At 34.1% G+C, this 20400-nt stretch overlaps 1 protein-coding gene across 2 annotated transcripts; it reads right to left on the bottom strand.

Moving 5' to 3' along the window:
* Positions 1–8967: 8967 nt before the first annotated feature.
* LOC149561077 (putative LRR receptor-like serine/threonine-protein kinase At1g67720) lies at positions 8968–13492 on the bottom strand. Of its 2 annotated transcripts, XM_089823743.1 has the most exons (16): positions 13430–13492; positions 13239–13335; positions 12616–13165; positions 12024–12505; positions 11785–11920; positions 11621–11693; positions 11438–11505; positions 11256–11327; positions 11056–11124; positions 10741–10934; positions 10403–10609; positions 10175–10294; positions 10012–10080; positions 9739–9925; positions 9512–9620; positions 8968–9421 (listed from the first exon to the last, which is right to left on the bottom strand). In XM_089823743.1, the coding sequence occupies exons 2-16, from the start codon at positions 13315–13317 to the stop codon at positions 9161–9163; spliced, it is 2676 nt and encodes an 891-aa protein (XP_089679869.1). In that variant the 5' UTR covers positions 13318–13335; positions 13430–13492; the 3' UTR covers positions 8968–9160. The 2 variants fall into 2 exon arrangements, with proteins under 2 accessions (XP_089679869.1, XP_089679870.1); XM_089823744.1 differs by lacking the exon at positions 13430–13492 and having other exon boundaries at positions 9154–9421; positions 10175–10298; positions 10407–10609; positions 13239–13329.
* Between the last annotated feature and the right edge of the window lie 6908 nt (positions 13493–20400).

The raw sequence follows: 20400 nt of genomic DNA on the forward strand, positions 1-20400 counted from the left end.
TAAAAAAAAAATTGAAAAAAAAAATTTGTTGAGGAGAGAGAAAGTGACGAAAATTAGAGGAGAAATAATAAAAAAATTTAAAAAGGGGAAAAAGGAGAAAGAGAGAGAAAGGTGATTTCTATTTTCGAGGTGCATAGGTGGCATAATAGAGAAAAATAAAAAAATAAATAGTTGTCATTCCATTTATCGAGGTGTGTGGGTAGAATTCTCGAAAATTATGAATATTGTAGAAGGTTATGGAAGTTGTAGAAGGTTGTGGATGAATTCTAGAAGGTTGTGGATAAGTCATGCATTGGGTGGTAAGTGTCTATTTAAGCAAGGCATATGAGCATTTCTAAATCAAGCTCAAGGGGAAGCTTGAGGAGTAGAAGCTCAAGGAGAAGCTTGAGAAGTGGAAGCTCAAGAAGGAGAAGCTCGAGAAGTAGAAGCTTGGAAAGGTGAAAGCTTTGGAAGGAAAGCTTGGAAAGGTGAAAGTTGTGGAAGGTGAAGCTTGGAAAGCTTGGAAAGTTTCAAGGTGAGAAAGTTGGAAGGTGAAAAAGAGAGGAGAAAGTGAAGAGTGATTTTTTCTGAGTCTATGGATAGAGCGCCGAATGTGAGGCAGTTTACAGCAAAATTGTGATGGAGTTGTGAGTGTGTAGATAGAGCGCCGAATGTGAGGCAGTTTACACTTGGATCATGGATTAGGTTTGTGAGAAGAGCTAGTGGCTGCGGTTTAGAAATAAGGAGGTTGCTTGGTGGCTTGTGAGTACAAGTTGAGATCTCAGAGGTTTCTACCAGAGTGTGGATCTGGACTAGCTTGGGTTTGGATTGGATCTTGAGAGATCTTGCAAAAATGTTATTGTAAATGCTATTGAATTTTCAAGTATAATAAAATTGTCTTCATATTGTTGCATTCTTGGTTGTGAGTTGGTAAGGGTAGTGTGGCCCTTTGTCAGTGGTATGAGAGCATATCTTCGTCAGTGGTATCAGAGTCGTACCTCCATCAAGTGGTATCAGAGCAGGAGTTCCTAAGTGTACAAGCAGATCGCCGAAGTGTGAGGCAGTTTGTACCAGGACCTTGGTTGGGTGAAGTTTATTAGAGCAAGAGTTCCTGAGTGTACAAGCAGATCACTGAAGTGTGAGGCAGTTTGTACCAGGACCTTGGTTGGGAAAAGTTTATCAGAGCTTGTGGGTTGCAGATCTGTTGTCCTATACTTGTGATGTGGTTCCTGATTGTTCGTGCAAGGTGGTAGGTTGTGATCTGACTTGCAAACAATTTGGTTGTCACAAGGTGCGTGGGAAGGATTTGTTGCAAAGGGTTTACAAAGATCTTGGAAGATGGCTCCAAGAGGATTGGACCCTAAGATGATTGTGAAAATTCATGATATAGTGGAGAGAAATTTTTCTAAGATGTTTTCTCGGTTGGATGATAGATTGGTTGATCAAGTTAAGGAGGTTCGTGAGAGAAGATGGCATCGCAAGGTTGAGGTGGAAGAGGTTGGTTTTGTTGATAAGTTTGTGGAGTCTGATGCAGAACTTGCAGAGCAACTAGAGGTTGTTATTGAGGATATTCCTAACCTTGTTGATGTTGGGACAGAGATTGGTTTTCATGATCAGGTGGTAGAGTCTGACATGGAGACTGCAGAGCATTTGGTCATGGATGATCTAGTTGATGCTGGTGGTGACTTGTATGTTGCAGAGCACTTGGTCATGGATGATCTGGTTGTTGGAGGTGAGTTATGTATTGCAGAGCATCTTCTTGTGAGCAATGAGGTTGCTGGTGTTGAGAGTTTGGCATGTGTTGATGGAGATCTACATGTGGCTGTTGATGTGGGGTTTGTTGCTGCTAGTGTGGATTCACTAGTTATTGATGAGAATGAGAGTTTTCTAATGAAGCATTATGTGCGGTTTTCTCCTGAGGGTGAGCATGCTGATTGCATTGTTGAGATGCTGGTGTTTGATAGAGTAATGTAGATGTGGAAGATTTGCATGGTGGTTTTGTTGTCCCTGTTGAGGTGGAAATCTTTGGTGAAGATGAAGATGGTTGTAGACCTTTCTTTTTGGCATCAAAGTGTGGGACACAGTTTTCTATCTACCGGGGGAGTCTGATGCAGGAGCATCTTGCATGGAAAATTATTGAAATTTAAAAAAAAAAAATTTAAAAATGTTTTAAAAAAAATTGTGGAGGAGAGAGAAAGTGACAAAAATTAGAGGAGAAATAATAAAAAAATAACAAAAAGGGAAAAAGGAGAAAAGAGAGAAAAAGGTGATTTCTATTTTCGAGGTGCATAAGTGGCATAATAGAGAAAAAAAAAAAAAAAATAGTTGTCATTCCATTTATCGAGGTGTGTGGGTAGAATTCTAGAAAGTTATGAATATTGTAGAAGGTTATGCAAGTTGTAGAAGGTTGTGGAGGAATTCTAGAAGGTTGTGGATAAGTCATGCATTGGGTGGTAAGTGCCTATTTAAGCAAGGCATATGAGCATTTCTAAATCAAGCTCAAGGGGAAGCTTGAGGAGTAGAAGCTCAAGGAGAAGCTTGAGAAGTGGAAGCTCAAGAAGTGGAAGCTCAAGAAGGAGAAGCTCGAGAAGTAGAAGCTTGGAAAGGTGAAAGCTTTGGAAGGAAAGCTTGGAAAGGTGAAAGTTGTGGAAGGTGAAGCTTGGAAAGCTTGGAAAGTTTCAAGGTGAGAAAGTTGGAAGGTGAAAAAGAGAGGAGAAAGTGAAGAGTGAGTTTTCCTGAGTCTGTGGACAGAGCGCCGAATGTGAGGCAGTTTACAGCAAGATTGTGATGGAGTTGTGAGTGTGTAGATAGAGCGTCGAATGCGAGGCAGTTTACACTTGGATCATGGATTAGGTTTGTGAGAAGAGCTAGTGGTTGCGGTTTAGAAACAAGGAGGTTTCTTGGTGGCTTGTGAGCACAAGTTGAGATCTCAGAGGTTTCTACCAGATTGTGGATCTAGACTAGCTTGGGTTTGGATTGGATCTTGAGAGATCTTGCAAAAATGTTATTGTAAATGCTATTGGATTTTCAAGTATAATAAAATTGTCTTCATATTGTTGCATTCTTGGTTGTGAGTTGGTAAGGGTAGTGTGGCCCTTTGTCAGTGGTATCAGAGCATACCTTCATCAGTGGTATCAGAGTCGTGCCTCCATCAAGTGGTATTAGAGCCTACCTTCATCAGCTAATGAAGGTACGCTTTGATACCACTTGATGACGGTACGCTCTGATACCACTAATGTAGATATGCTCTGATACCACTGACGAAGGGCCACAACACCCTTACCAAATCACAACCAAGAATGCAACAATATGAAGACAATTTTATTATACTTGAAAATCCTTAGCAATTACAATAACAGTTTTGCAAGATCTCTCAAGATCCAATCCAAACCCAAGCTAGTCCAGATCCACACTCTGGTAGAAACCTCTGAGATCTCAACTTGTGCTCACAAGCCACCAAGCAACCTCCTTGTTTCTAAACCGCAGTCACTAGCTCTTCTCCAACCTTATCCAAGATCGAAGTGTAAACTGCCTCACATTCGGCGCTCTGTCTACACTCACAACTCCATCACAATCCTGCTGTAAACTACCTCACATTCGGCGCTCTGTCCACAGTCTTAGGAAAACTCACTCTTCACTTCCTCTTTCTCTTTCACACCTTGAAGCCTTGCAAGTTTTCCAAGCTTCACATTCCACAACTTTCACCTTTCCAAGCTTTCCTTCCAAAGCTTCTACTTCCCCAAGCTTTCACTTCTCAAGCTTCCACTTCTCAAACTTTCACTTCTCAAGCTTTCACCTTCTTCTCAAGCTTCCACTTCTCAAGCTTCTCCTTATTTATTAGGAAGCATATTTGTTGATATGAATCTACTTGGTTAGTATTAAAAAGTATTATCGGTTTAATTATAATATGTATATGTATGTGAGTGTATGTAAACATACACACACATACATATACATTTTATAGTCTCAGGAGATCTAATTAACATTGTTTGATAACAAAATGGTACAACATCCTATGAAAACTATATTCTTGAGCATGAAACATGTTTCTTTGATTGAAGGTGAAGAAAAAGGAAGTAATTATAACTATAATTATGCATCATTGATCCATATACAGTATGAAGGATCATTCAGAAAATTGGAAATCTTATGTGGAAAAAAGGATGAACGAGTATCATTGATTGTGATCTAGAAACTTTTTTAGATAGCTATATAATATGGGTTTAAGATCTAATTTGACATATTTTTAAATTGAAGGTATGCATGTATGCAAAATTCTAGAGGAATCAATAAATGATGGAGTAAGGCTTATGAGTGATGTAATAAGGAGATGTTGTAGATCTATCACAATGAGGTAATTAAGTATTGGAAAGAGAATATTTTTTATCAACATTTTAGTGCACATTGAAGGATTAGGGTACTGTTACAGTCTAATTAGTGTATGTATATTGAATCTATTAACAAAGTGGTCCTAAAAGTCCTATTAAAAATCTCTGAATAGAGTGCTCACTTAATTGTGATGCTAAATCCTTTTGTAAAGGTAGACTTAATAGTCTTGTATGGTTTTAGCAAAGAAGACCCCTTACAAGGTAGATCATAAAAAATGATCAAATTGTAGCTATACTAGGCACTTTTTTACTATAGTAGTAAAGATGTTGTGGGTGTCATCACCATTTTTGTAAATTACCTTGACTTGAAGGGTTTCCATGAGAAGAAATCTTGTGTCAAATGTTATTTACATGCTTATGTGTTTCATTCAAGCTAATAGATTATAGATATTTCATTACATGTTATTACACATGATTACATGACTGATTATGCATAAGGTTAAAAGTTTAATGAAGTGTGTGGTGAATTAAGTTTTATGTGGTTTATGATTGAAGTACTAAAAGATTCTAGAGATTCTTATTCACCCTGTGGCCTCCTTCTTAGCATCTCACTTTCTCATTAGATTTCCAACAACTCAAACACCCATCACCACTTAGTTTTACTCTAGATGATGCAACCCCATCATTATAACATATATTTGTAGGTATTTTGTGAATCAATAGCATGCAAAATTTAACTCATTTAGTTTCAAAAAAAATAAAAAAATCCCTTCTATCTCCTACTTGCACCTTATAGTAAAACCCTATCTTCTAAATGAAATTAATTTGTACTTGTGTGTATGAAAATATGTAGAGATTAATATAAAGAATATATATGAAAACAAAGAGAAATTATATCAAGACCTAAATGGTTAAAAAGTGTTAGCCATCTTCATAACTCCATGTTATTTTGAATGCCTACTTGATTATTAGATTCCTTTTTCTTCAATAGATGAATAATAGAGACTTTTGAATTATTCTTGTAATCTCTCTATGTCAAAATGGGGTTCACACCAAAGCTTGCTCTCACCCTTGCACAATTTCTTGCATGCCTTGGCTTTCCAAATGAAGATAATTGTGGTGTTTTATAACAATTTAGAAATGAAATTCTACAACAATTATTTAGACTGAGTGGCAAAGTATTTTAATTAAAAATTGTCCTAAGAAATTGGGAAATTAATGCCTCTAGCTAAGATCAACATTCACCTCAAATTTTACAGACACTAATCATTGGAAGTTCCTCTAGATCTCAAATTTGTAGTTTGATCAAGATTTCCAAAATATATAAGAATGAAAAATAAATTTAAGTAAGAACATATTTTCAAAATAAGAAAGAGGGACCAAGACACATAGAGGTAAGGTCCTACCTCAATTTTTGCATAGTAAAGAGATAGAAATAATGAGTATATAATAGATCCTATCTGAATTTTTCCTAGGAAAGAGAGTGGAGAAAATTCAATTATACAATGCAACGAAGATAAAGAGGATCTAAAAAATCAGTAAATTAAAGTTCATTCAATTTAGGATGGTGCAAAATATAATTTTCTTTCAATTAAAATTAAATTAGAATTATAACCTAGACATAGTTACATTTATTAGTAATGCTAAATATAATTTAAGGTTTAGTATATATAATATAGGTTACTTTCTTTTTATTTTGAAAAATAGAATAAAAAATTAAGGTTTAGTTTAATTTGAGAAATGCTTAACTTTTATTTATTCCTAATTATTTTTCTATATTTTTGTAAAATTAATTTTGAACCATCACTTTTCTTCTTTCATGAAGATAACATGGTTGAATGTCTAGATTTTCTAAGATAAAGTTTTAAAAATGTATGTTTTAACTTCAAGATTTAAGAAATTGGTTGATTATATATCAAAAAAGAGAAAGAAATTGATTGATTATTTGTATAGGCTTATGTGTTTGGTTCACTTTAAAGCGTCACCTATATTTTTTTTTTGTTTTTTTGTTGTGATAACTTAATTTTTTTATTTATAAATTAGCATTGTCAAAATAAAATTAGTTGTGTCAAAACAAAATTAAGCATGGTGGTCAATGAACTCCATCATGAAAATCTTCTTAATTTAAGTTATTGCAATCGATGTAAATATGCATTTACCTAAATCATTTGACATTAGATGTAATGAAAATTGATTATTTATGCATTTCATGCATTCTTGATGGAGACACAACCCAAGAACATAATGGACACAACAGAAAAGGGGTAATTATATTAACCGAGAAAATAAGCTAGTACAAAGAGTACAGAGAAAATAGACTTCAAAACATGCCCTAAGGGCTTACAATAGCATAAATGTGGAGATGATTTCTCCTTTTAGTACCTCCTCTCAAACTCCACTCCGAACTGCCTTTTACAATGCCAGAAATCTCCTTAAATAGACCCCAGAGGGTTAAGGACTAGGATTACATTCTAGAAAGTGCTAGTAGGCACCCACCGACCAAATAGAAGGTTCTGGAAGCTGCGGTAGAAGTCGGCGCAAATCTAGAAGAATCCAGAAATGGTAACCAAACTTTCGGGAGGCATAACTTTTGAACCGTAGCTCCGATTGATGAACCGTTTACATTTTCAAAAATCTCTCGAAGTTCTCTATAGCCCTATGTACTAGCTTTGCTTGTCCCCCATTTTTTGACCCTTTTTGAGGTCATTTAATGCCCCTAACCTGACTTTGAAGCATTCTTAGGAGGTCTCCAAAACTCAAAAAATTGCAATAACTTTCAAACCGTGGGGCCTATTGACCTGATTCTTTTTCTGGAATGCTATAAATCACGATTACATTCATCTAGCCAATTCACACCTTCTAGTTTACCAAAATGATGGCCCAATTACATGCTCCTATTTTTTTGGGATTTTCAAACAAACTGATAGTGGAACTGTGAGAGTTGGAACCTTTATTTGACCCAAATGGGTATCCAAAAATGAAAACACCTGAAACAGAAACTAAGTCTAAGTATATTTTTTGGGTGACACAGGATTGCCCTTATACCTCTGGATGCTCCTGCATCAATTCTTAAAATCAACAGGTCAATTGAAGTGCATCGTAATGAGGCTTATGCACAAATTCTTAACATTTATATGTAACATTCTTCTATTTTCGATTAAGGGTTAAATAGGATTTTTTTAGGGGACCTGAAATCACAAAAGTCTTTACATCACAAAGTTAAAGTTGATCAAAACAATAGTACTAGAACAATAGTCATCGCCCCAATCAACTTGTAGAAAGGTAAAAAACCTAGCCAATTAGCCAAAATGAAGAGCCTGCACAAGCACCAAAAACCAAACAACTAACTATGTCCCTAAACACACAAAAAAGCCAAAACTCAACCTAAGATGAAAATCTCCTTTGAGTTTAGATCAAGGAAAGTTATGTTAATATGTAGTGTTATTTTGTTTTCTAAGAAATAATTTAGTGGAAGTGTGTATGCCACAAATAAGGATTTTAGGGTTTATATGAGAAAAATAAATTTGACGAAGACATCTTATCTATTTACCATGAATGATATTTTGACAATTTCATTTTAAAACTGAGGTTTATGTCAGAGAAGACTTGAAATTGTAAAATGATAGCTAGAGCAATACAAAATTTGTACATGGAAGAGCTAGGGCACATTAATCACATAAAGAGATAAAATATAGGAGCGATAAAGAGATATCTATGGCACATAAATACACACTGGTCTTTTCCATTCCTTCATTGTGGTTGGAAGGTGTGACAAAGGTTAGTTTTGTAGGGACATAGAGGGGGCTCACAGGAAGATATTACATTTGTGCGAATGAGGGCAAAATTGGATGTGAGGAAAGTGGTAGGATGTCAAGTTGAATGTGAAGGAGATGCTAAATAAATGGAAACCCTATTTCAGAATAATGGTTCAAGTGTTTCCTATTATCTAGTAATGAAAGACATGGATGGTGATAAAGGAGGGAACCCAATTGCTTCAGGAAAAGAAGCAATAGAGATTGAACCTGATAAGTAAATGAAAGGACAAGTTGCAGGAGAGAAAGAAATGGAGGAGCAAACAAATGAAGGTGTATACCATGGTTATCGAAGAAGAAAAAACAATAAAGATAAAATTATCTTATTATTTTTTATTGGGTAGGCAAAATATTATGAGCAAATTTTCTACATGAGTACTACAATGACCTCATTATACATAACCTTTACAACCTTTAAAAAAAATGATAATAATTTTATTAATAAAATATAATTCAGCTTTAGTTTAAAGATAAATGTGAATTATTCTTAACACATATTAATATGGTTAAACATTTCTACATAACACTATTGATATAACCCTTACAACCAAAAATTAAAAGCAAATGTTAGTAATTAAATTAATAACATTAAGTATAATGGAGTCCTACTTTGAAGATAAACATGAAATGTTCTTTAACACGTATTGATGTAATTAAACCCACCTTGATAAAAAGAAATAAATATAGATGCTACTTGTACACCGTTTTTATCCAATCGTATCTTTCATCTCCCGCATATTCTTCTGTTACCTCTAGTTTAGTTTGCTGGGTAGAACTGATTAAATTGTACACATCAAATAAATTGACGATGTGGCGAATTCTAATTCAAAGACATAAATACAAGATAAGTCTGACAAACATGCCACTATATAGATGACTCTTATGATGATTAAGGTGCTCCAACGACATTAGAAATACAATTGATAGTTCAACACAAACAGTAGTAAATAATAATATATATCCTTCACATAGGACATTTTGTGATTACTCAAACTATGCCTAAAGATGTGTAAGCCAACAGAATACCACGATAAGATCTTACTACCTAAGGCTGGGCATGTCACCAACATTAAAAGACGCCATGGAATACGGCGAAGCATAATTTTTATCACAAAATGCAAGTGCCAAAGCTTCTTCCAATTCTTTCACCACAGCGCTCATTTTGGGTCTATTCGTTGACTCCTTTTTTGTGCACATGTATGCTACCTCTGCTACTTTCCAAGCTGATTCTATGTCATATTGGCCACCCAGCGATGAATCCATAAGCTCTGCTAGTTTGCCACATGAAAGCAGCTTGTGTGTCTGATACAATGATTTTTACAATATGTTTTTAACGAACATACTTGGAAAACGACTAAAAATATTGAATTGGGCACCAAACAGATGGATTACCGATTGTACTATTCCCTCCTTGGGTGATACTCCTGAAATAATCTCTAGTAAAACCACTCCAAAACTGTAGACATCGATCTTTTCATTTAATGATGATGTGGCGAAGTATCTGCATAAATGCTTAACATTTTAGTCTACAAAAACTAGATGAAAAACATATTGAAGAGTACTTCAACAGTGAATATTTAAGAAAAAAAGAGGAAATGCCATGATGTTAAGTGAAATACTCAGGATCAAGATAGCCCATGGTCCCTTTCACTTCTGTTGATATATATCCAATGGAACTCTCTACCAGTTTTGAAATGCCAAAATCAGCTAGCTTGGCAGACATCTTGTTATCCAACAATATATTATTACACTTTATATCTCTGTGTATGATTGGAGGATAGCAACCCTGATGTAGGTAGAGCAAACCTGCAAAATGGTTGAAATATGACCAGATTTACTTTTTCCCAAAAACAATAAAAAACAGCAATCAACTGCTGCCACAAACAGCTTACCATCCGCTGCTTGCCGAGCAATATTTAATCTTGTATGCCAATCAAGTGGCGTTTTCAATTTGGCTGCGCCTGCAAATGACATTAGTAAAAAATCCCAGTATAAACTTTTTTCTTTCATATGTTGGTGAATTCATATTGACTTCAGACAAGGTTCAACAAATACCATGTAGATGATCGGTTAATGTTCCAGACGGCATGTATTCGTAGACCAATGCCATTATGGTTTGTTTGCAATACCCAATAAGATTTACAAGATTCCTGTGATATATTCTTGACAGTATAGCTACCTGTAACCACAAAATATTCCTGAATTTGGGGCTGAGAGAATAATAATTTATAGAATTAACTAAAATTGAGTTTTTGACGATTTATTATATCTTTTTAAGAATACCAACCTCAGTCTGGAATTCTTGGTGGCCTTGGTTAGAATCAGTCTTAAGTATTTTGACTGCAACCTCAAATCCTGAAAGTCTGCCATAGAACACAGATCCAAAACTTCCCTTACCAATCAGTGTGGAATAGTTATTGGTAGAAGTTCTAATATCTCTCTCAGTGTATTCTATTGCCAGCCTGTGATAATCGTTTTGATTATTTTGACCTGAGATTGAAAAAATGAAGAAAACTTATCCAAGGCACAAGAAGGAAGAAAAAGGAATAAAACTTTCCCATTTAAATTAGAAACACTAAAGTTGGACCTGCTTTTTTGCAATGAACAGATTGGATAAATACCTCCAAATATATGTTGGCTTGATACAGTTGGATTATGTGTGGTTGAAAATGGTTGCGATGCGTGTTTGCGCCTCCATAGCAAAATTCCGGAGAAGATGACCAAAACTAACACCACCGAACACCCAATCGACAGTCCGACTACCCAAACTTTAATCTTGTGGCTGCTTGCCGGAATATTATTTTGAGGATCAACACTGCATGGTACGAGTTCACAATAGAGATTTCTGTTAGTTAGAAGCATATTAGAGATCATACAAGAGCGTTGTCCGGGTAAAAGGCAAAATCTTATAGAAAGGCAAAAGAAAGTCGGTGTACCCAAGGTCCAAGGATGATCTAACTAATCCTTTTGAGACAGTTCCCTTCAATTTATTGTCCTGTAAATATCTTTTTACCCAAGAAAAAACACAAGCCCAGTAAGAGCGGTTATTTCAAAAGCACAAGTGCTGGTTTAATGTGGGGAACGAAAGAAGACATGCTATAATGGTAACCATAGATAGTGTAATTGGAAAACATACAGTTGATTTAACATTGGAAGCTTCTCCAATGATGTTGGAATTTCTCCGGTCAGTTGATTGTTTTGCAGTTGTCTATGCACATAGTAACAAAACCGAGTGCAGGATTAAGAAACAGACAGGAAAATCCACCCTTCACAATGAAACAAGGCATTTCAGGTGGGAGTAAGCGAAAGAGGCCTTACAGTATCCTAAGGTTCTTCAGTGAACTGAGGTCCGGAATATCACCTGACAAATTGTTATTTCCTAGCAGCTACAACCGATGACATAGAGTTAGTGTAGCACAGTAACACTAGATTGAGCAATATAATTTGTACCCAAAGCAATTTTGTCTTTCTCACTACATAAGCGAGTTACTAAACTCTTACCAGCTGTTGTAGTGCTGTTAAGTCCACTATATTTGAAGGTATTGCGCCTTTCAGATTCATTGTTGTTAGATCTCTGCAAAAAAAAATATAGATACTTCGAATCATACACATTAATAGCATAAGATATATGTTCCGATGAATAATTAAAACACAAGGTAATTTACATGATGATGACTCGCGGAGGATCGTCCTCGCTGCAGGTAATCCCTGTTGAAGAATAACCAGCTGGTAAACATGGATCTCCTCCCGTCCAATCGTCTGGAACACTCATTGCATCTGCTATTTTTCTGATTGCAACCACTGAACTCCCACAATTGGAGAAGACATTATTAGCGTATATAATATCTGGAACTAATAATATACACAAAACAATAGAGACTAGGAATGGAATACAGAAATTCACCATCTCCGGAGTCTGTAGTTGTTTGGGTCTCAAGCTTTCTATACATTTCTGCTCCATTTATGAAGGGTCCCAACTCCGATAAAGAACTGGGTTGCAAAGTTATTTTAATGGGCTCGGGATTGTCAAGCTGTAAGTCTTTATTTGCTTGGAAGCATTCCAAAAACTTAAGCTCTATGAAATCTGATATTTGGTATTCGTTAATGAAGGCAGCAAATCTCTGTCTGAGCTTGGTCTGGTTGAGGTTGCAGAAGTAAAGTGCGAAAGAGTAAATGCCTGGGTCAGAGGAAACCATATATATATCTGAAATAGTCATGTTGGCTACTTTTCCCATCCCAATTGCAGTACTTGAGAGGTTAAGCGGTGGTTTATTCACTAGCTCCTTCCCTAACGAAGATGTATGTTCGCCATCAACGGTAATATTGACACTACCTTTACTCGCTACTGAAGAATACCACGTGCGATCAAATGGATCGTCTGGGTACCTGCCAAAATGAGCAAAAATATGTTTCGGATAGTTACAACAGTTGTTAGGTTCGCGTCTACTGCGCGAAAGTTTCATTGTAAGTCGGAATTTCATTCATGAAACACTTACTTCAGGAAGTTGTCAATAGATGCATCGAAGTAGATGCGACGTACGCGATCTAATGCGCTCTTTTGGAAATCCGTTGAATTGTACATGGAGGATTCGAGTGGGCGCAGCTCGATACTTGAAATGAAAACAGAATTATTTTGTTCTGTCTGATTATTGCGGGCAAGGCATAAACTCAGACTCGCACTTTTAGCAGCCAAGATGATCTCGTAAGCATAAAATGTTTCATTGTCTATACCGGATAGGTCGACATTCGTCCACTTGATTCCCTCGATAAGTAAATCAAAGAATCTTGCCAAAGGAACTGAATAATCTGGAATGAATGATGCTCTTACCAAGTAATTTACATGAGGATTCACAGGGATGAGATAGCAATACTTCTTCACTGACGGATCCTTAAAGTAGGCGAGAGTCAAGAATTGCATGTAGAGTGTGTCTGTTGAACTCCTCGTCCAAACGTTGCGAGTTCTAATGAAGGGGGAATCAGAAATCCAGCGTAGGTTCTGCTCGTCTGTTCCGTTATCGATGGCGCCACAGTTGATGTTGAGGAAGCCTGAACAAAAGACACAATATAATGTCATTAAAATTGCAAGATCGAAATCATATAAGAAGAAAAAAGAGGTTACCATCTGGATTGGAACGTGCGAAACTCAACAATCCAACAAAAAATGTAACGAGCAACAGCGAGGGACTTCTGAATTCCATGCCAGACAGATTTCGGACCTGTTAAAATTGGATAAATAAAATCTATCAAAATACAATCGTAAGAAGGAACTCAAAGTTGGTAATGAAAATAGAATCTTAAAGAGAATTTCACCTTGCTGCTTGGTGAAGTGCAAATTCGAGCCTGCCTAATTCTGCATTCTATTTTCAGAGAGGCGCGTCTATCTATAGACTCTTTTCCAAATCTAAGCAAAACGGTTAATATCTCAGCCATGGATTTAACAACCTAGGTATTGCTAATCAAACAAGAATTAACATCATAATAATGGATTAAATATGTCTCTACAAACCAGAATTAACATACGGAACTCTGCTCAAATAAAACAAAATTTTAAAATGAATCTTTTCAATTTGTTGGTCAGTCTTATTCTCGGATTTGCGTTAAAATTGCTATTCATCTTTAACCAAGCAATAGATGTTATCACTTTATATATTGGATCGAAACTTCAGAGATGAAATAACCACAATTTACTGGACTTTTCTCGATTCATTGGTCGGCCGTGATTTACTATTTCTCTGGGAAACCAATTCATAGTCAAGGAAAGGTTGACTAGTACTTTTCTGTTTCTCTATCAACAGAGGTGGGTTCAACCATAATGTGTCTAAATGTCTTGATGAAACCAGCCTTTTTCACATTGAGGATTCCCCTATACTAGGAATTGCTAATTAAAAACAAATCATTCCTATTTATGTTCTTATTGTATTTGTTAGGCATTATATTATTGTAATCACTTGTGCATTGAATATTATAAAATGAATTGGAAGTAACCACTACCTGATTTTTGAAGATGACATATATATATGTTTCAAAATTAAATGTTTGATTAATATCTCCCAAAAGAATATCATGTACACCATGAATCCAAATATAACGATTTTATTTTTTTAATAAAGTTTAATATTATAATCACATTATAATTATAAATCTACATTAATATCAAATTAAAAATTAATTTTAATTTTAAATATTTCTCTATTACTAATATATTATAATATTATTTAAATTGTGTTAAATATTACTATTACAACTATTTTAATTTATTCTCTTATATTTTCAAACTTTTCAATTGTACTTTATAAAACTATTATAATCTACAACAAATAGTGACCACTAGTGGCACTTGTTTTATTGTGGTGAAAGATGATTTTGTCTTTGTATTTTCTACTTATTTATGAATGTTCCAAGTATTTAAGAAATTTTTATTTTTTAAATATTAGATTTATGTTTTTAATAGATTAGTAAAAAAAATTATGCAATATGTATGTTTGTATGTATTTTTTTATGCAAATATTCTTTATGTCATTTATTGAATTTGAGATTTTAATTTTCAATAATTGTATTAAGCTTAACAATTCAGTAATACATATATGAAATCATAGTTATTAGAATGTCAAAAGATACACAATTAAATATTAATAATAATGTTCAATCTTATATCTTTAAACAATGTCTTATATGCATTATGTAAGCATTCGATCTTGTTGATTAATATTGTCAAAAGCAATCACTACCAAGAAAAAAAAGTAAACTCAATGACCTTAATTGTGTGTCTAGAAAAATAATCTAAAATGTCAAAACCAAGGATTATATCTATATTAGAGAGAACCATATAGAAATCACCAAACCAATAGATATACATTAAATATTGAAAAAGAAATTGAACATAAATTTGAAAGTAACAAGGGGTGCAAGTGCCAAAGTTCCTACCTTTAGTATGGTATGTTTTGAGTTAAGGTTTTGAGTGGTGGAATTGTACATAGATGCCGAGAGGCATTTTTAATGTATGAAGACAAACTGATTCTTAGAAGTATGATTGAATGCTCTATGGAGCACCATGACAATGGTAACAACACAATGTGGATTAGAGTTTGAAATTGGTAAGAATAGTATAAATGATAATGTAAATAAGTTGTTCATGTTTATTCAATAGATGGTAAATCGCAAACTAACATAATTCATAGCTACTTATATGTTGATGTTCCATAACTTGATAGTTGGAATAGAAGCAATTCATTCAATAAATGTAATGTATAAGAAAAGGGATTGAGTTTAATAATATTATCCAATGAAATATAAATATTGCAATTTTTTATTTTTATAAGCCACTTCGCAAAATACATTTAATGTGAATAAATCCAAATGACTATTTTGAATTATAGGCCTATGGTATTGTCTATGTATGTTGAATAATTAAAATCACAATCTCTAGACAATTTAGAAAATTTTCAAAAGACATAAGATGGAATTTGATAAAAGAAGGAACCTATATATATATGTGTGTGTGTGTGTGTGTGTGTGTGTGTGTATATATACATACATATATATATACATACATATATATACATATATATACATACATATATACATATATATACATACATATATACATATATATACATACATATATACATATATATACATACATACATATATATACATACATACATATATATATATATATATATATATATATATATATATATATATATAAGTGGTGTGATGACAATTATAGCAATGAAGGAACTTAGCATTAGTAAGTAAGCAACACATTTAAGTAGTTAATTTGTTGATTAAGGATATGCATAACTATTCAATTATAGAATGAAAACTAAAATTATGAATGTATTTTAATAAAAGTCCATCTAAAAGACATTAATTAACTTAGGAAAATACCAAAATATTTAACGATGCCACTAAATCAAACAAATGAACATCTAAAATATCAAGTTGTTGTTCAATCCATGTTAACTCCAAACTCCTCAGAGCCATCTGCATGTATGTATGTGACACCATATATATAGCTCACTCATTAGAGTACAAGCCAACAAAAATTATAATATGACAAGCATATATACATTTGTATCGTGTCAGCTATAGAGAAGTTTTGCAAGTGTTTTGGTGTTTTGAAACTCTCAAATTGTTGTATTTCATGAGCTTTGTGATTAAAAGAGGTGAGATTTGTGTTTTTTTGAGAAGAAATATTAGAGATAAAGATGTTGTGGTGGTTGAGATTTTTTTCCTCTAGATATACATGTTTATTTTGTAGTGCAACAATTGTACCTAATACCTTTACCAATTGTTGTTGTACTAAGTTGTTAACTTAAAAATCAAGTGCTTTTCTTTGAAGTGAAATTTACAATTACAATCATGTATAGAGTCTATATTGCAATAGATGGGCTTAGAAAAGGACCAAAAGTCTAGGTTTTTAAGGTGCTAAGGCATATTTATACCCCTTTATAGATAAATGCATGTATGCACTTCCTTTGTAAATTATCCATTTACAATTGCATTATTTCTAATCTCCTTTCAATTTGAAAACATATTGTAAAGGTGATCCATTCAATAAGTCATATGAAGACACTGCATGATTTTCTTATTGATCAGTAAATATAAGATGTAAACAATTAATTTATCAATGACTAGACTAAAGGACCATACCATTTATGCATTATTATTGAGTGTTGAGTCTCAAATAGCTATCTTAGATATTTAATATATTAAACACATAACAAAATCTTTCATTAGTAAATTAATATTGTTACTTTTTAAAAAATTAATTGCTGACATTTGTTAGGAAAAATTAAAATATTCTAAAGAAAACCTAGTGACATATTTTCTTAATCATAATATTTAAAAATCCTCAAAATAATTTTCTAATGATTAGAATCTCCAAAAGAAATAATAGCCTAATTCTTGAAAGTAATGCTATATATACCAAAAGAATCTTGTGAGCCTAGTTATTGTGAAGAGAATGAGCTAGTTTGTCTATGATTATTTTACCTTTAATTTATTACATTTATTTATTAGAAAGGTGTTTTTTAAATATAAGGTGGCCTATGATCTACCAAATTGAACTTTCATCAAGCTTAAAATCATAGATGTTTAGGTTTGATAAATGGAAAGAACTCTAAACAAATCAAATGAAATGCATGGAAACTAAATGTGAAAATTTCCTAAAGGGAAAAATTAAAATTCAAAAAACTAGAAAAGTTAGTTTATAGATAAAAAGCTAATGGAGCATCACTTACAAAATAAAATGGCTAAATGGGAACCAATTACTATTGTGAAACCAAACAGAAAGTTTTCTATTAGCTGTTAAATTAATAGAGCATAAATGAGCTTGACCATGAAAATTCCATTATAGTGCTAATATTTTTAAAATGAATGATAGGTTATACAAGTTCCATGGAATGTCCCTTTTCTGATTTTATATGATATTTAAAGCCTCTAATTAGGTTTTTAAAATCAAACAACTAATGTTTCAAAGATCCACCAATTTCTCAATAAAACCCAAATCGGGTATGCCCAAAATAGTGCCAAAAACTTCATAGCTTCACATATTATTAATAAATCTAAAGGTGGGAATTTTTACAGAAATTTCACCAGCATAATGGACTAAAAAATGACATTTCTATATTTCTATAGCATTTACACAACAGCTCCCAAGCAGAGGACAAAATCAATGCTCATTGGGCTCTCGAAAATAAAACAAAATAGCCCGGAAACACCACAAAAACACTAATAATATATCACATAAGTATACCCATAACTAAATACATGTATTTAGCTCTATTTTAACATATTAATGTCTAAAATACAGCAGAAACCCAAACTGATATGAAATACTCAACCGGAAACACCAAACTCTTACAAAAACACACCCGAAAACCCACAAATTTGCACTATTCAGCACAAGGGAAAACTCTTCATGAGCTTGCACATGGAATGAATTTAAAATCCCATCCTTAGCCTTCATAGAAACCTACAAAATCTCATCCTTGGGTATCCTTCTCCACAAGTTTGGCAGCCTCTGAAGAACAACAAAGCAATGAGCAAAAATCAAGTTCTGGAATGAGCCCAAAATGCCTCCAAATCCCTTAAAAGAGAGCATAACCCTAACTCACGACTAAGAGGGGTTAATAAAACATATTTTAATAATAATTTTCTTTTATTAGTCCATTTGTTTCCAAAGATTAGCCCCGTTTGCTGAAACTTCACCTTTTTTGAGCCTGCCTGCCTTAGCAAGGATTATTATTTTTAATTATTTGAAAAGGGGATATGAAAAGTCCTCCCCTCCCAAATTTTTCTTTTTTCAAGCAATGAAGGTTGGAATGCTCAAGAATATATGCTCCTTCCCAAGTTGCATCCTCTAGTGGTAATCCTTTCCATTTGACCAAATGCTCTATGATGCTCCTATTTCTCAATCTTTTCTCTCTTGTATCCGAAATCTCTTCTGGTATCAAAACTAATTTCTCTTCATCATCAAGAGGCAGTAATTATATAGACACTATGGTCGGCTAGCCTAGAACCTTTTGCAGGCAAGATGCATGGAAAACATTATGTATTTTGTTGTTTGGTGGGAACTCAAATTCATAAGCTACCTCTCCTACCTTCTTGATGATCTTATAAGGCCCATAGAATGTTGGGTTGAGCTTCTCTACCCCACTCCTCTTCAAGGTGCTTTGCTTATATGGCTGCAACCTGAAAAATACCAAATCCCCCACCTCAAAATATCTTTCTGTACTTTTCCTATTAGCATACAACTTCTGTTGGTTCTGTGCATATTGTAGATTATCCTTGAGGGACCTTATTATGTCTTGGCTTTGCTTGATGAAATCACTTGCTGTAGGTACTCTACTATCTGAAAGTACTAGATCAACAAAGGAAAGGGCATCATAACCATAAAGAGCATGAAAAGGAGGCATACCAATAGACATGTGATGAGATGTATTGTAACAATACTCCCCTAGGTGCAACCATTTCACCCAAGCATGTTGTTGATTTGAAGCATAGTTCCTCAAATATCCCTCTATCCATTTATTAACTATCTCTGTCTGGTCATTTGTTTGAGGGTGATAGCTAGTATTGGGAGTGAGTTCAGTTCCTACCAAATGAAAGAACTCCTTCCAAAAAGAGCCGAGGAATCTACTATCCCAGTCACTAAAAATGTTTCTAGGCAAGCCATGTAATCTAAAAATTTCCTTGAAGAACAATTTAGCCACTTGTGATGCCTTGAAATCAGATGTGATAGGAAAGAAATGTACATACTTAGTTAGTCTATCTACCACCACATATATAAAATCCTTATCTTGAACCTTAGGCAACCCAGTGATGAAGTCCATGGAAATAATTTTCCATTTTTGTTTAGGAATAGGAAGTGGTTGCAACAACCCTACATGAAAATTTTGCTCACTCTTGCTTTGTTGGCATACCATACATTCCTTAATGTGTTTAAGGACATCCTCTTTCATACCCTTCCATGAAAACTACTCTCAGATTTTCTTGTATGTCTTCAAGGATCCTTGATGACTAGCCAAAGGTGTGTCATGAAAGGCCTTCAATATCCTCTCCCTAGTTTTTGATCCTGGAACTAAGAAGATCCCGTTCTTGTAATAAATCAATTCATCAACAACCTTATACCTATTATCATCCACTAACTTATCCAAAATCTTGGTGGCAAAGGAATCTTTAGCATACTCTAAAATTATTAAGACTTTCCAATCAGCAAAGATAGATGTTAAGGAACACAGAGTGGGCTTTCTTGAGAGACCATCAACAACCACATTATTCTTTCCTTTCATGTATTCAATATCAAAATCATAAGCTTGCAATTTACTTACCCATTTTTTTTGGCAATTATTCAAATCCCTTTGGTTCAAGAAGAACTTGAGGCTATTATGGTCTGTCTTTATAATGAATCCCCCACATACCAAATATTGTCTAAACTTATGAAGTGCATGCATGATTGCCAACATTTTCTTATCATAGATGGAGTAACCTTTCTCTAATTGATCTAGTTTTCTACTCTCAAATGTTATTGGATGTCCCCTTTGAGTTAGGACAGCCCCTATACCTTCTCCAGAAGCATCACATTCAACAACAAAAGGTAAAGAGAAATCTAGAATTGCAAGCACAGGGCATGAACTAATTACCTCCTTAAGCTTATCAATTGTTTTTTGTGCCTCTTTTGTCCAAAAAAAAGTTACTTTCTTTGTCAAATTAGTCAAGGGGGCAGCAAGCTGAGAAAATCCCTTGGCAAATCTCCTATAGTAGCTACAAAACTT

This window comes from Cupressus sempervirens, chromosome 4, assembly GCF_028749045.1.
Source record: "Cupressus sempervirens isolate cs-2001-9-10 chromosome 4, ASM2874904v1, whole genome shotgun sequence".
Lineage (NCBI taxonomy): Eukaryota > Viridiplantae > Streptophyta > Pinopsida > Cupressales > Cupressaceae > Cupressus > Cupressus sempervirens.

Coding starts and splice junctions, on each gene's coding strand:
- LOC149561077 (XM_089823743.1), bottom strand. CDS start 13,317: ATGGAATTCAGAAGTCCCTCGCTGTTGCTCGTTACATTTTTTGTTGGA. Junction 13,166..13,238: donor CGCACGTTCCAATCCAGATG/GTAACCTCTTTT, acceptor TCTTTTGTTCAG/GCTTCCTCAACATCAACTGT. Junction 11,506..11,620: donor TAACAGCACTACAACAGCTG/GTAAGAGTTTAG, acceptor CATCGGTTGTAG/CTGCTAGGAAATAACAATTT.